Source organism: Myxine glutinosa, chromosome 2 (genome assembly GCF_964187855.1).
Source record: "Myxine glutinosa chromosome 2, kmMyxGlut1.1, whole genome shotgun sequence".
Taxonomy (NCBI): Eukaryota; Metazoa; Chordata; class Myxini; order Myxiniformes; family Myxinidae; genus Myxine; species Myxine glutinosa.
Window position 1 is genome coordinate 105,989,941 of NC_136262.1, and position 17,004 is coordinate 106,006,944.

Below are 17,004 nucleotides of genomic sequence, written 5' to 3' on the forward strand. Positions count from 1 at the left end.
TTCTCCCTCCCCCCCCCTTTTCTCCCCTCCCCCCCCCCTTTTCTCCCCTCCCCCCCAGCCTCCCCTCCCCCCCCTCCCCCGCCGGCAATGCCGGGTACTTCTGCTAGTATATGTATATATTCGTGTCTAATTTTTTTTTTTTTACATGGTGCACAATGACGAGGAATGGAAAAAAGTTAATGTTCGGTTGTTTACTCATTCGTTTGTTAATTCCGCTCAATTGGAGACTGATACAAATACTGTATCCGGTATCAAATTAAATCAAATTATTTGTGAAATATGAAAAGGAATTTGAATTGGATAACAACTACAAAATCTTTCCAACAGCCGACCTTGAGGCGGTGTATTGGTAATTTTTAAAGTGCATCGTATGGTGAGCTCCTCTGTTTTTATAAACTAAAAGGTGTGGTTATTGTAATAAAAGACTTCTATAGTTTATATTATAAAATGTAAGAAAACGTTTCACTTGATGTTGAACACGAACCCCCAAATCGATGAACCAGCAGAGCAGACTCTGCTAAGTCTGCTTTGAGCAGTACAGACTACAGTGTGTACAGTGCTTGCGAGGCCTTGAATGTGAGGCGTTTTGTTGCCGCTCTCGCTACTCGCTAGCTACGCCATGCGGTGCTACTACGAGGTTCTTGGTGTAGCGAGGGACACTGTCGATGGGGAGTTGAAGCAGGCGTACCGTCGGTTAGCGCTACAGTGGCATCCAGGTTCGAATTGTGTCGCTCCAAGTACAAGGCGAATGCAATACACAGATGGGATGTTTGTCACATACTTTATCTTGTTAATGCATTTGCTCATTCTCTTTACCATTTACGGCTGAATATATATGTATACTAGCTTGGCTCGGCTCGCTGCGCTCGCCTCACCACGCGTCGTCACTGAGGAGCGGGCTTATTTTAGCTGAGGATAATGTTAATGACTGTACCTGAGTTGTTGTGTGTTGTGTTGGACCTCACCACCAAGTAATTCAAAACACCTCACCACCACGACGTTGAAAACACCTCACCACCACGAAATTAAAACCACCTCACAGCCACGAAATTAAAAGCACCTCAGCTTCGAAATTAAAAACACCTCAGCCACGAAATTAAAACCACCTCACAGGCACGAAATTAAAAACACCTCAGCTTCGAAATTAAAAACACCTCAGCCACGAAATTAAAACCACCTCACAGCCACGAAATTAAAAACACCTCAGCTTCGAAATTAAAAACACCTCAGCCACGAAATTAAAACCACCTCACAGGCACGAAATTAAAACCACCTCACAGCCACGAAATTAAAAACACCTTACAGCCACGAAATTAAAACCACCTCACAGGCACGAAATTAAAACCACCTCACAGGCACGAAATTAAAACCACCTCACAGGCACGAAATTAAAACCACCTCACAGGCACGAAATTAAAAACACCTCACAGCCACGAAATTAAAACCACCTCACAGGCACGAAATTAAAAACACCTCACAGCCACGAAATTAAAAACACCTCAGCCACGAAATTAAAAACACCTCACAGCCACGAAATTAAAAACACCTCACAGCCACGAAATTAAAAACACCTCACAGCCACGAAATTAAAACCACCTCACAGGCACGAAATTAAAAACACCTCACAGCCACGAAATTAAAAACACCTCAGCCACGAAATTAAAAACACCTCACAGCCACGAAATTAAAACCACCTCACAGTCATGAAATTAAAACCACCTCACAGGCACGAAATTAAAAACACCTCACAGCCACGAAATTAAAAACACCTCAGCCACGAAATTAAAAACACCTCACAACCACGAAATTAAAACCACCTCACAGCCACGAAATTAAAAACACCTCAGCCACGAAATTAAAAACACCTCACAACCACGAAATTAAAACCACCTCACAGCCACGAAATTAAAACCACCTCACAGGCATGAAATTAAAACCACCTCACAGCCACGAAATTAAAAACACCTCACAGCCACGAAATTAAAACCACCTCACAGGCATGAAATTAAAAACACCTCACAGCCACGAAATTAAAAACACCTCAGCCACGAAATTAAAAACACCTCACAACCACGAAATTAAAACCACCTCACAGCCACGAAATTAAAACCACCTCACAGGCATGAAATTAAAACCACCTCACAGCCACGAAATTAAAAACACCTCACAGCCACGAAATTAAAACCACCTCACAGCCACGAAATTAAAAACACCTCACAGCCACGAAATTAAAACCACCTCACAGCCACGAAATTAAAACCACCTCACAGGCATGAAATTAAAACCACCTCACAGCCACGAAATTAAAAACACCTCACAGCCACGAAATTAAAACCACCTCACAACCACGAAATTAAAACCACCTCACAGGCACGAAATTAAAAACACCTCACAGCCACGAAATTAAAACCACCTCACAGGCACGAAATTAAAACCACCTCACAGCCACGAAATTAAAAACACCTCACAGCCACGAAATTAAAAACACCTCAGCCACGAAATTAAAAACACCTCACAACCACGAAATTAAAACCACCTCACAGCCACGAAATTAAAAACACCTCAGCCACGAAATTAAAACCACCTCACAGCCACGAAATTAAAAACGCATTACAGCCACAAAATTAAAAACACCTCACAACCACGAAATTAAAAACACTTCAGCCACGAAATTAAAAACACCTCACAGCCACGAAATTAAAACCACCTCACAACCACGAAATTAAAAACACTTCAGCCACGGAATTAAAAACACCTCACAGCCACGAAATTAAAAACACTTCAGCCACGAAATTAAAAACACCTCACAGCCACGAAATTAAAAACACCTCAGCCACGAAATTAAAACCACCTCACAACCACGAAATTAAAAACGCATTACAGCCACGAAATTAAAAACACCTCACAGCCACGAAATTAAAAACACCTCAGCCACGAAATTAAAAACACCTCACAACCACGAAATTAAAACCACCTCACAACCACGAAATTAAAAACGCATTACAGCCACAAAATTAAAAACACCTCACAGCCACGAAATTAAAAACACCTCACAGCCACGAAATTAAAAACACCTCACAGCCACGAAATTAAAAACACCTCACAGCCACGAAATTAAAAACACCTCACAGCCACGAAATTAAAAACACCTCACCCACAAAATTAAAAACACCTCACCACCACATGATTCAAAACCACCACCACGTTATTAAAAACACTTCACAACTACGGAAACAAAAGTTTGAGGGAGTCGTTAAGTGACAACACAGACACTGCCCACATGTGCAGATATATATCTATCTATAATTCCAGTAATCTCTGTGTGTGTGTGTGTGTCTGTCTGTCTGTATGTATGTATGCGACCGCTGTTTCTCGACAACTACTGGTCCGATATACTTGAAACTTGCCAGGTATATTGCTGGGGACCCGAGGATGTGCCTTTTCAAGGTTTGAAATTAATCGGACAAGTGGTTCCCAAGGTATGGTCACCGTACTCGCAAGCCGTTCGCTTTGGCTTTGCGAATGGACCAAACCATTTCATGTAAATAGAGGGGGGGGGGGGGGGGTTCTGTGGTCGTTGCGAATGGACCAAACCATTTCATGTAAATAGAGGGGGGGGGGTTCTGTGGTCGTTACTGCCACGTGGTTTCAAAGTTTTTTTTTGTTGTTGTTTGCACGCATGTTTTTTTGCACGCACGTACGTGCGGGCACGCCCTAGTATAGATAAATGACTACCCGAGTTGCCGTTTTGACATGGTTTACACCAATCATAATTCAAACAATCATAATGCACAAATGTATTTGTAATATACGTGATATTTATTACCTTTTATAAACAATTGAAGTTGGAAAAAAAAAAAATTCCCGAAAATATTCCAAAAAAAAACAATTTGGAAAATTTTTCAAAAGAAATACCCTGACGACATACCGACCGGAGAGATATGTGCATACCAGAAGTTTGGTACGATTTCACAAAAGTTTGAGTGAGTAGTTCAGTGACAACACAAGACAAATCAAGACACTGCACAGATAGATATATATACTAGCTTGGCTCGGCTCGCTACGCTCGCCTCACCAAGCGTCGATACTGAGGAACGGGCTTATTTTAGCTGAGGCTAATGACTGTACCTGAGTTGCTGTGTTGTCATGATTTTCACCAATCATAATACAAACAATTACTTTGCACAAATGTATTTGTTGTGTTTGTGATATTACATTTTATAGGCAATTTAGGTTGAAGATTTAGGTTGAATGTTTTTTTTTCAAGAAAGAACCCCTCAGCACATACATAGGGGAGGGTTATCTGCAGACTGGAAGTTTGGGACGATTACACCTCACCACCACGTAATTCAAAACACCTCACCACCAAGTAATTCAAAACACCGCACCACCACGTAAATCAAAACACCTCACCACCACGTAATTCAAAATACCTCACCACCAAGTAATTCAAAACACCTCACCACCATAAAACATGTAATAAAAACACCTCACCACCACAAAATTAAAACACCTCACCACCACGAAATTGAAAACACCTCACAGCCATCAAGCACATAATAAAAACACCTCACAGCCATAAAACACGTAATAAAAACACCTCACCACCACAAAATTAAAACACCTCACCACCACGAAATTGAAAACACCTCACAGCCATCAAGCACATAATAAAAACACCTCACAGCCATAAAACACGTAATAAAAACACCTCACCACAACGAAATTAAAAACACCTCACAGCCATAAAACACGTAATAAAAACACCTCACAGCCATAAAACACGTAATAAAAACACCTCACCACCATGAAAATAAAAACACCTCATAGCCATAAAACACGTAATAAAAACACCTCACAGCCATAAAACACGTAATAAAAACACCTCACAGCCATAAAACACGTAATAAAAACACCTCACAGCCATAAAACACGTAATAAAAACACCTCACAGCCATAAAACACGTAATAAAAACACCTCACCACCACAAAATTAAAAACACCTCACAGCCATAAAACACGTAATAAAAACACCTCACAGCCATAAAACACGTAATAAAAACACCTCACAGCCACAAAATTAAAAACACCTCACCACCACGTCATTTAAAAACACCTCACCACCAACTAATTCAAAACACCTCACCACCACCTAATTAAAAACACCTCACCACCACGTAATTATAAATACCTCACCACCACATAATTCAAAACACCTCACCACCATGTGATTTAAAAACACCTCACCACCATGTGATTTAAAAACACCTCACCACCATGTGATTTAAAAACACCTCACCACCATGTGATTTAAAAACACCTCACCACCACGTGATATTAAAACACCTCACCACCACGTCATTTAAAAACACCTCACCACCACGTCATTTAAAAACACCTCACCACCACGTCATTTTAAAACACCTCACCACCACATAATTCAAAATACTTCACCACCACGTGATTCAAAACCACCACAACGTTATTAAAAACACTTCACAACCACGGAAACAAAAGTTTGAGGGAGTCGTTAAGTGACAACACAGACACTGCCCAGATGTGTCGATATATAGATAAATGACTGTACCCGAGTTGCCGTTTTGTCATTGTTTAAACCAATCATAATTCAAACAATTATTTTGTACAAATGTATTTGTAATATACGTGATATCACATTTTATAAACAATTGAAGTTGGAGAAAAAAAATATTCCCCCAAAAATTCCCCCCCCCCAAAAAAAAAAATGCTATTTAAAAAAAAAAAAAAAACCTTAGGACATACCGACGGGAGAGATATGTGCATACCAGAAGTTTAGTACGATTTCACAAAAGTTTGGGAAAGTAGTTCAATGACAACACAAGACAACACAACACAGGACAGGACAGACGCTGCACAAATATATATATATAGATAGAGATACACTACCGGTCAAAAGTTTTACAACGCCTCAGTTTTTCCAGTTTTTATTGAAATTTACGCAGTTTAATGTCTCAATGTACTCTGAAATTAAGCATCGAACAAATAAACAATTGGAGATAAAAAATAAATCATAGAATCATTTTGTTTAACAAACTTTAATTTAAATTTTTGACTCGGCAAAGTAGCCACCTTTTGCAGATATGACATCCGAACACACTCGTGGCATTCTTTCTACAATGGAAATCAAATATTTTTCTGGAAGTTCTTCCCAACACTGTTGCAGAAGTTTCCACAAATGTGTTGCACTTGTCGGTTGCTTTGCTTTCACCCTCTATCCAGTTCATCCCAAACCAGCTCGATGGGGTTTAAGTCTGGACACTGTGCTGGCCATTCCATGATTTGAAGCCTACCGTCTTGTTCTTTTCCTCGAAGGTAGTTTTGACATAGCCTGGAGGTGTGTTTAGGGTCATTATCTTGCTGGAGGATGAACCCCTGACCAACTAGGCGTATATCAGAGGGTATTGCATGGCGCTGCAAAATGCTGTGGTAGCCCTTTTGGTTCAGGGCGCCAGTCACTCTGTGCAAGTCGCCGACTCTGGATCCAGCAAAAGAGCCCCAGACCATCACACTTCCTCCTCCATGTTTGACAATTGGTGTCACACACTGAGGAACCATCCTTTCACCTACTTGACGGCGTACAAAAACCCTGCGTGATGAACCAAAGATTTCAAATTTTGATTAATCGGTCCATTAGACCTTCTTCCAGTCTTCAGTAGTCCACTGGCGGTGCTTCATGGCCCAGGCAAGCCTCTTTTTCTTATTTTGCCATCTTAGCAATGGCTTTCTTACTGCCACTCGACCTGTCAAACCTGCAGCTCGAAGTCTTCTCTTCACAGTTGAAACAGACTTGCTTACTTCGACCAGTGTTAAGCTGTGCTTGAAGCTGTTGTCCTGTGAGCCGCCTATCCAGGAATTATCCTGGAGGATTTTAGCAATGGGAGAAAATCTACCTGTGTACAAAACAATGAGATTTTTTCCAAACACGATGGGATTATACAAAATTGTTTTGAGATAAAATTTTACTCACACTCATCAAATCTCATTATTCTCAGGGTATTAATTTAAAAAAATTTGGTCCAGAAAACAAAGACTTGTGTGTTTCTTTCTGTATTCAAATAGACTATCTCACTCCCTGTGGCTTTTATTGCGTAAATGATTAACCATGCTACAGATGAGTTTAACACATAAGTTGCCATGAATTTGTCAATTGTTGTGGAAATGGCATCCAGAAAACCACAGGCTGATTTATAACTCGCATATGTCACATGTTTGTTCACTTTTAAATTCTCCAGATTTGGGGTATTAAGCTCTGTCAACAAGGTCAGCAAGCTGTTATACTTAGACAGGGGAATTGCTTCCTTCGACATCCAATACACCACTTTCAGACACGTCAAAATACTTTCCTCTTCTTTTGATTTAGCCCCCTCAACCGTGAGCTGAAGATTTCTTCTCGCCAGTGATGCTGCAATCGCTCGTTGGTGATCAGATGACGAAATATGTCGGGTTATTGTAGTCGTTTTGAAATTATTTGTACCTTGACTTAGACTGTTGACTAACTTCTCCGATCTACACAGTGAACAATACATTTTGTGCTGATCGGCATCATATTTCAGCCAGTCTCCGAATTTAAGGACCCAGCTGTCTTGAAACGTTATTAAAGTGTTGCCGGAAGGAGCTGTCTGCACTGTGGCGGCCCTAGCCACTGTCCCACTTTCACCCTGCACACGGTCACTTGCTGGATCATCCTGGTTGTCCTCAGTGTTAGAACTACTGCTGGTACCTATAAAGAATCGTTTTATACTTTGCCCATCAGGCTGTGGTAGCAGAGGTCTCTTTTTCGGCGGCATTTTCAGAAAAAGTGTGATCCAGAAACTACTGCAGACAGCGAACACGTGGTTGCCGAAAAGCCGTCGTTTAATGCCGCAAAACATTGTCACAGCCACCGTAAAGCGTGAAAGCGAAATTAAAATGGCTACGGTCTGTTTACAGTTTTGAATAGCTTTGTCTTTGACAACTTCCAGACCTGACAAAACCAGTAGTAAGTACACGATTTGAAACTGTTTCACCTGAAAACCAACTGACACGCTCTATGCGGTTTTTTATCGCTCTGGCCAAAATTGTATGCGATATTTTCCAACTTTATGCGAGAATATCACGGAATCGCGGCCAAAGTCAATCCCAGCCTATCACGCAAGCTGTTGACTCTCAGAAACTTGTCTTCTGATTCTGTTGTGGCTTTGGGTCTGCCAGACCTCTTCCTGTCAGAGTTTCCTCCAGTTTCCAATATACTACTTCCTGCAGTGCAATATTGTTCAAATAATGCTTCAGAGGGTGTAATAACAGTCTGTTCCAATACTGCTTTCATACAGACAGGGGGTTTGTAATCAAGTAATTAGCAGAGGTTGGGACATCTGTAGGAATTGTTTGCATCAACTTTCAAGGCTTAATTTACTTACATTGCTGCAGAACAGCTGTAAGTTGTTAACCCATTACTTGTTCCCTGAAGAAGGCCTTTTTTGTACAATATAACTGCAATTTACATTATTTTCCCGTTTTTGCTAACCTAAACTTTTTTTTTACCTCAAGCAGTTTACTGCTTACCTTTGTACCATTTTTGGTTATTCACTGGACTTGAATAGCTTAAATTTCAATAAAAACTGGAAAAATTGAGGTGTTCTAAAACTTTTGACTGGTGGTGGTGTGTGTGTGTGTGTGTGTGTGTGTGTGTGTGTGTGTGTGTGTGTGTGTGTGTGTGTGTGTGTGTGTGTGTGTGTGTGTGTGTGTGTGTGTGTGTGTATATATATATATACATATATATATATATATATTGTTGTAGGTGACGGGTCGCGCCTCCCGGCACGGCCGTCCCACGGGTGCAACGCCGGCTGGTTCGACACAGATCTCGGGTTACGCGCCTCTATCGCGATACCAAATTACACCTGTGCCTTGCCAGTTGGGGAGACACCCGTCGCTACAGGTTGGGTTTGTCAGAGACCGAGCGAAGTCTGCCGCAACCTGTAGCCAGCTTGGTTTTAATTACAAATCGAGCGGATTGCTCTTCAATGCGACACAGATGAATGCAGTGCGGCAACTTCCATACGAATCAACCAGATTTAATGGGGGAACATTAGGGTACACAAAACAAGCAAGGCGTTCATGATAACATTATAATTCAACTATGAGTAATAACCCGCTCTTATCTAGGGAGCTATAATTAAGGGTTTCGCGGGGTGACCCTAACGAGATAAACCTTAGGCCTGGACAACATTCATACAAGACAGGGGGTACTTGGTGGTGTTGATGGACGAGAGGTGAAGATGTGAAAAGGGCGAATGCAGCTCGTAACAAGCCGATGTCGCCGGATTTGAAGGCCCCGCTTGGGCCTGCAGTCTGCCAAATGGCGGCCCGCCCTCTTATCGGCCACGCATCAAGCGTCGCGAAATGGCGGCCACCCGCTCTCCTTATCGGCCACACGATCAGCACGATTTTCCGTGTCTCCCGCTCAACCACGCGCGGAGAGAGCTCTCCGGCGGGAACCCGCCGCAAAGGCCTGTTCACACGCCATCGACGCATGCGTCTTTTTCCACCTCCTCCCTCGCACGTGCTCAGCGACCCCTCGAAGCGCCGCTTCCGGTTTTTGACGGCGCTTGTCGTTTTTGCCCGCTCAATCGCGCTTTCTCACGTCAATCCATTGCCTCGATCATGGCATTGCAACCGAGGCCGGTCTTAATGGAACTTGCACCTTGTTTGATTGTCAAGATGTAATTAAAAGGGAACCGTCTCTTGTACACCACCAATGCACCACACAAAACAGCCTGCTACACCTTCCGACACAAAACTACCATCCCAGTACAGACGATCTATGGTAAACATACATCTAAGAGGGGACCTGAACTAATTCTATATTTAATAAACCACTAAGGGCCATTTCCGCAACACTACCCCCACCTTTCTCCCGAGGCTCTCCCGAGCCTCCACTAGGGGCAGCCCGCGGGAATGGCCCTGTCTAACGTACAGCACAAATCTCCCATTTACTCTAACCCACAACATTGCAAGCACTTAACTCCAAGAAGCAAAGTATCAGTAAGATTGGCATGTCCCTATGCTAGTGTGTCGGATCACTAATCTAACAAACACATCCACACTCTATGCACAATACTTAACATTCTAATTATGCATTTGCGCAGGAGGGCATTCAATGTTACTTTCAACACCAATATTCACATCGGAGCAAGACATTCAGAGTTTCAAAGCTTCTTGACGTGTTCGCTCCTTCACGCCTCCTCCCGGCAGTGTTGTGTCTTCACCCCAGAGGGGTTTCCTTACTTCGTGGCCTTATTGGCCTCTCACCAGGTGAGTTCAGTCGGCCCAGTGGCCTAATCTCACAAAGAGTCCTTCGGCCCACTGAGCCCACAAGACGGCATGAATCTTCGGCTGCAACAGCCCGCAAAAGCACTTTGGCCTCCATGGCCCACAAAAATGCTTCGGCCCACATGGCACACAACCGAGCAGCAGCAGGCAACAAGCCCTGCCTTGGACAGCAGGTGGCACAGTTCTACCGATGGTAAGCAAATGCAGTCTGGAGGCATTCTTGAGGGTGCAAGTGGGGGTGATGACCTCAGCCCAGGCAAAATGAAGAGTACCCTTAACCTTCCTTGCCTGACTTATCTTGGTACGACTTGTTTTAGTATGGTCTTCTTAAAAAGTCCTTTCACTTTTTAGCTGACAGGATGGTGTGCTTCTTAATCAATTGTTATCTGTGTGTTCATGACACACTGGTGGCTTCTCTGGCACTTGGAGAGGGCGACCGAACCTGGCCCTTGTTCACAACTTTCCCATCAACACGACTCGTACCAGGTGTCACACATGAATGGTGCGGAGGAGAGTTCATCGAACCTAACCTTTTACTTGAAGCTCTAACCAATGGCACAAACCCTGCCATTGCCACAATGATCCTAATGACCCATTTTTCCCAACCTGGCAAACTGTTCCATTCTTTTAAACCTGGGCAAGGCCCTTATTTGTCTCTTTTTCTTCACTTGGTGGTGCCAGGCATAACTCATTGGCTGGGGAGTGTGACTACAACTAGGCCTCTTTGCCTGCTTCCAATAGGTGGTGGGGGACACCCAGCGACCTCGGGGTTCACCTGAGCGCGCCTCTGGCGCTCCTAAATAAGGGGTGGCTCTCTAGCCCCCACACTGTGCTCTCCAAGCACTCTAACCGGGTGGCTCTCTAGCCCCCACACTGTGCTCTCTTAGCACTCTAAACCCTACTGTCTGGTGTCCCCTCCCGACTCACCAACTTCCAATACCATGTCACACTCCCAGCCAGTACCACCATACCTTGGCTGCACCTACCCCTAGCAGTCCGCCTGCACAATGGAACAGCAGCCAGAATCCACGTCAAATCCACTAAGTCCCCCTAACCTACACTCACTTGGTTAGGAGACTCCTACCAACAGGGTACATTGTTCGCACTCACTCTCCTCATTCACACAATCACGCCATTCATCCCAAACACCTTCGTCATTCATTCCACAGTGCCACACACCCAGTCCACAACACCATCCAACACCTTCCACTTTTTGCAGGGGTGTTTAACGCCCTGTCTGTCATGTCCCCACTATTTCTCTCATTTATTTTTTTTTATTTTTTTTTAAATAGTCACGCACATCCACTTGTGCCACTCTTGTCTCTTCTGTCAGTCTCTCAATTTGCAATCTCTCTCGATATTATTTTCAGTCAAGAATTCCCTTTTTTTTTTTCTTTCCAATCTGGCCTGCTTCTGTGGCTCATTGGAAAGGGAGTGAGGGAAGGAATCCCTCATTACCCCTTACATGGCCCCGCCGCCTTTCCGCCACGGCTCATAAGGGTCACGTCTCAATTGGGGTCGTGGTCCACCCCCTCCTTTTCTCCAGGGTTCGCGGAAGTCAGGTAGACCCCACTTGGGGGAGCGGCCTCCCCCTCTTCTCTTTAATTCCCTGAAGACAGGTAAATCCCATTTAGCTAGCCGAACCCCTCGTGTCCTCAGAGAGGTCCGATGACCAAGGGACACCTGGCGGTGTCGTTGCTGGGCCCCTCTTGTTCGAAAATGGGTCCAGGGAGTATGTGACGCATGCCAACGCCGCCTGCTACGCATCTGCGCTCTACCTCGAAGTTCCTGTGAAGCTGAGGGAGAAATTACAATCCCCTTTCTAAAGCCTGCTCCTGGTGGAATTTCTATTTCCCCTTGCACCTCGAACCTATTTCCTACGTCACCACTCATTCCATGCTCCGCACTCACACACGTTTCGGCCTTGACAGCACACCCCGGTGCTGTAAACTGGACTATGGGCTCACAGCATTCATCCACAGGCATTCCATCCACACATTCAGGTGCCACGCATACGTGCACCCCATCGGACGGAGTCTCTTGATTAACATCAAATCCAATTGCGAACTTAAGCTCATCGTCCGCACCATGTATGCAGATGCCCACGTACCTGCTTCGTTCCAAAGTCACATCGGTCCGGTCGCTCATCATTGGTTCGCCACACTCCTCTGGGCCTGTCAGCTTCACTTGCTGGACCTGCTCAAAATGTGTTTCATGAGTCAACAACCCCGTATACTCCCTCCATGTCTCCATCACCAGGGTTTGCTCCAATTGTTGTTTCATTCGACGAGTGATGCCAATCAAGTCCTGCACCACTAACATTCCTCCCTGTGATGACGTCACACATCCCACATTATTGTGCTGCCCTACTTCCTGGCTCCATTTTCTTTCCCAGTTGAGTCGTTCTTCCTCTCTGAGCCTTTTTAGTTGTTCGTTACCTTTCCGGAGTCTTTCCATCTCTGCGGACTCCACCCTTGCTTTCTCCTTTACTTGGTCAATTTCCGATTCATATTCCTCTTGTTTCTTATGCCACCGTCCCTCTTGTGCTTCATTCTCCAATCTCGTCGTTTCTCTCAATTGATTGATTTCCTTTTCCTGCTTCATTCGTTGTTCTTTCATTACACGTTCATCCATCTCATTCTTTGACCTTGCTTTGGCTTCTGCCTGTTCGATCTGCACAGTGTAGTTCCTTTTTAGTTGATCAATTTCAAATTCATATTCTTTTTGTTTCGTATCCCATCGTCTCTTTTGTTCTTCATTCTCCAATCTCGTCGTTTCTCTCAATTGATTGATTTCCTTCTCCTGCTTCATTCGTTGTTCTTTCATTACCCTTTCATCCATGTCATTCTTTAACCTGGCTTTGGCTTCCATCTGTTCAATCTGCACAGTGTGGTTCCTTAACGTTTCCTTCTCCGTCCTCTCTCTTTCCTCACTTAACATCCTCAGCTTGTTTTGTAATTCCCTTTCTTTGTTTTGGTGTTTCTGTAACTCCATCTCATTTTTTAGTCTTGCTTTACCTTCTATCTGCTCAATCTGCCCAGTGTGTTTCCTTAACATTTCACTCTCCATCCTCTCTTTTTCCTCACTTATCTCCTCTACTCTTTCGCATGCTTCCTCTCTCCTTTTGTCCATCCTCTTCCCGTATTCCTTGCTACTTTCCATTTGACGTGCCAGTTCATTTCCTCTGTACTCTGATTCCCGAAACTGGCTTGATTTCTCAGACAATTCTCCCTTCAGTTGTTCCAATTCCAAATCGTGTTCCTCTCTTTCCTTTTTCAAGTTCTCCCGATCCCGGGCGTTTCTGCTTTGTTCTTTCTCTATTCTCTTGTTCAGTTTGCTCTTCTCTTGTTCCATGTATTCCTCCCCTCTTTTTATCTTCTGTTCTAGGCTTTCTCTTGTCTGATCACCGGATCTTACCTTTTCCCTCAGTTGTTCCAACTCATGGGTACTCCCCTCTACTTTCCTCTTTTCTCCCTGTAGTACCTGGACTTTTTCCACCAATTGATTCCCTATGCCTTCCAATTCGAGAATCCGTGCTCGTTCCCATCTGGAATCTGTGTTGTCTCGCAATGCGCCGGCCAAGGCCATTTCCGTCCAGTGAATTCGTTCCTGTGCATCGACCAATTGTTGTGACTCCCTTTGCTCCTCATTTTCCTGAACCTCACTTGCCTGCTGTAGTGCCTCATGCAATTTCGTGTGTAACTCCCCAATATAATCCTCCTTACACTCCACCTGCTCCCAGGCATCGTCCAATCGTGCATGAAGCTCGTTAATGTACGCATTGTCGTCCTGCTTATTTTGCCATGACGCATGCTGTGACCACGTGGTTTGGATCGGTGGGTGGGAGCGTTTTCTTTGTGATGTGCGGCTCGTTGCACTCTTAATACCGATTCTCTCCCACCTCGTGTCACGCTGCTGAGCCGCGCAGCCATTTTGCGACTCCATCTTCCTTTATAAATTACGAAGTTTGACACCCAATCCACTCAAAATAAAAATGAAACCAAATTTGGAATTTGCGAGCGACGTGTTTTTTTTTCTTTTTTTTTTCTTTACGCGCCTCTCACAATCGATGTTCGGGGTGCGAAATGCACCCCAGGTCCAAATCCCACCTCCTCGACACCAGTGTTGTAGGTGACGGGTCGCGCCTCCCGGCACGGCCGTCCCACGGGTGCAACGCCGGCTGGTTCGACACAGATCTCGGGTTACGCGCCTCTATCGCGATACCAAATTACACCTGTGCCTTGCCAGTTGGGGAGACACCCGTCGCTACAGGTTGGGTTTGTCAGAGACCGAGCGAAGTCTGCCGCAACCTGTAGCCAGCTTGGTTTTAATTACAAATCGAGCGGATTGCTCTTCAATGCGACACAGATGAATGCAGTGCGGCAACTTCCATACGAATCAACCAGATTTAATGGGGGAACATTAGGGTACACAAAACAAGCAAGGCGTTCATGATAACATTATAATTCAACTATGAGTAATAACCCGCTCTTATCTAGGGAGCTATAATTAAGGGTTTCGCGGGGTGACCCTAACGAGATAAACCTTAGGCCTGGACAACATTCATACAAGACAGGGGGTACTTGGTGGTGTTGATGGACGAGAGGTGAAGATGTGAAAAGGGCGAATGCAGCTCGTAACAAGCCGATGTCGCCGGATTTGAAGGCCCCGCTTGGGCCTGCAGTCTGCCAAATGGCGGCCCGCCCTCTTATCGGCCACGCATCAAGCGTCGCGAAATGGCGGCCACCCGCTCTCCTTATCGGCCACACGATCAGCACGATTTTCCGTGTCTCCCGCTCAACCACGCGCGGAGAGAGCTCTCCGGCGGGAACCCGCCGCAAAGGCCTGTTCACACGCCATCGACGCATGCGTCTTTTTCCACCTCCTCCCTCGCACGTGCTCAGCGACCCCTCGAAGCGCCGCTTCCGGTTTTTGACGGCGCTTGTCGTTTTTGCCCGCTCAATCGCGCTTTCTCACGTCAATCCATTGCCTCGATCATGGCATTGCAACCGAGGCCGGTCTTAATGGAACTTGCACCTTGTTTGATTGTCAAGATGTAATTAAAAGGGAACCGTCTCTTGTACACCACCAATGCACCACACAAAACAGCCTGCTACACCTTCCGACACAAAACTACCATCCCAGTACAGACGATCTATGGTAAACATACATCTAAGAGGGGACCTGAACTAATTCTATATTTAATAAACCACTAAGGGCCATTTCCGCAACAATATATATATATATATATATATATATATATATATATATATATATATATATATATATATATATATATATATATATAAATATATATATATATATATATATATATATATATATATATATTCACGTGAAAAAGTAAGTACACCCCATATATATATATGTGTATATATATATATATATATATAGTAAAAAGTAAAAAAAGTTTAAGCGTCTTTGGGCTTCTTGAAAAGCGCTATATAAAATAAATGTATTATTATTATTATTATTATTATTATCCCAGACCACCAAATTGATTGACTCAAAACTTTACGTGTGCCATTGACTCGGCATGGCGATTAAAAGATGATCATGAAAACATGGTGTATGGTCACATGGTGTTGCAACCATATTGGATTGAATGAAAATATTAAATAATTATATCTCTGAAACCGCTCACCCTGTCGATGCAAAATTTTACAAATGTCATCTGACACCATTTTTGCATATAGTTTGCAAATGATGATGTCATAGGTCACGTGGTTTGTCTTGGATAGAAAAACGAACCTTATCCGATCAACACGAAACTTCACAAACGTGATTTCCTGACCATACATATGCAGAGTGTACATTTTTAAGGTCATATGTCATGTGGTATGGCAGCCATATTAGCTTGAAACCCGATATTTAAAAAAATCCCTTTTCTGAAACTGCTTCACCGATCGATGTGAAACCTGTCGTGGCTGGTGAAAATGTGATACTTCAAAACAGCTGAAGGGATTTAAATTCAAACTTATTTTTAGGACAGGGAACGATGGCATCTACCTGTTGTGGGACCATGCGGAGGCATAATGGCGACACAGTTGCATTGTTCTCGTTACAAGATGTGATTGTGTTATTGAACGTATATAGGAGTGTAGTCCGAGTGGGTCGTGCGGTTTTAAGGAATAGGACGCATTTTCCCACCTCGCCATTACAATCTTTCACCAACGACACCACGAGGATTCTGGTAGTATGGAGTGTCCTCATTGATGTCCTTCAATGACTGGTTACCTGCGCCACCCAAGGGGATGGAGGTTCTGTTTTCATGTGACCCTTGTCTGTGAGCAGGATATCTCAAAAAGTTGTGGCGGATTCGTACGAAACTTGGTGGGACGGGTTGGGTGTGTGACAAAGATGAATTGATTAGATTTTGGTTCAGTTCCAGATCCAGATCTGGCCTATCAGTGGGATACAAAACGTAAACTGTTCAGCCTGGCGGAGCTATGGGCTCTACTGAGTGCCGTTCTAGTTGGGATTGTGTTGACTGGAGAATCTGCCTCAAAGCTGAGGATGAGTTGAGAGATGGTGTGGTCCTCAATGCTCAAGTGGACCATGGACGTTTTTGAATCACTTTGAAGGCACATAACCATTGTTGTCTGAGCGAGGTGTGTGTGTGTGTGTGTGTGTGTG

General features: G+C 44.0%; 1 protein-coding gene across 3 annotated transcripts in view; it reads left to right on the plus strand.

Moving 5' to 3' along the window:
* Window positions 1-335: 335 nt before the first annotated feature.
* DNAJC21 (DnaJ heat shock protein family (Hsp40) member C21) overlaps window positions 336-17,004 on the plus strand; it is a 55,094-nt gene continuing 38,425 nt past the window's right edge. Inside the window, exon 1 of one of the 3 annotated variants that reach the window (XM_078771378.1) lies at window positions 336-373. Coding sequence is in view for 1 of the 3 variants with exons in the window: in XM_068107563.2 (XP_067963664.2) it covers window positions 620-716 (97 nt within the window). In the remaining 2 variants the exon portion in view is untranslated. Of the gene's footprint in view, window positions 374-489; window positions 717-16,935; window positions 16,980-17,004 lie in introns of those variants that run through there. The other 2 variants (XM_068107563.2, XM_068107565.2) reach the window with 2 other exon arrangements.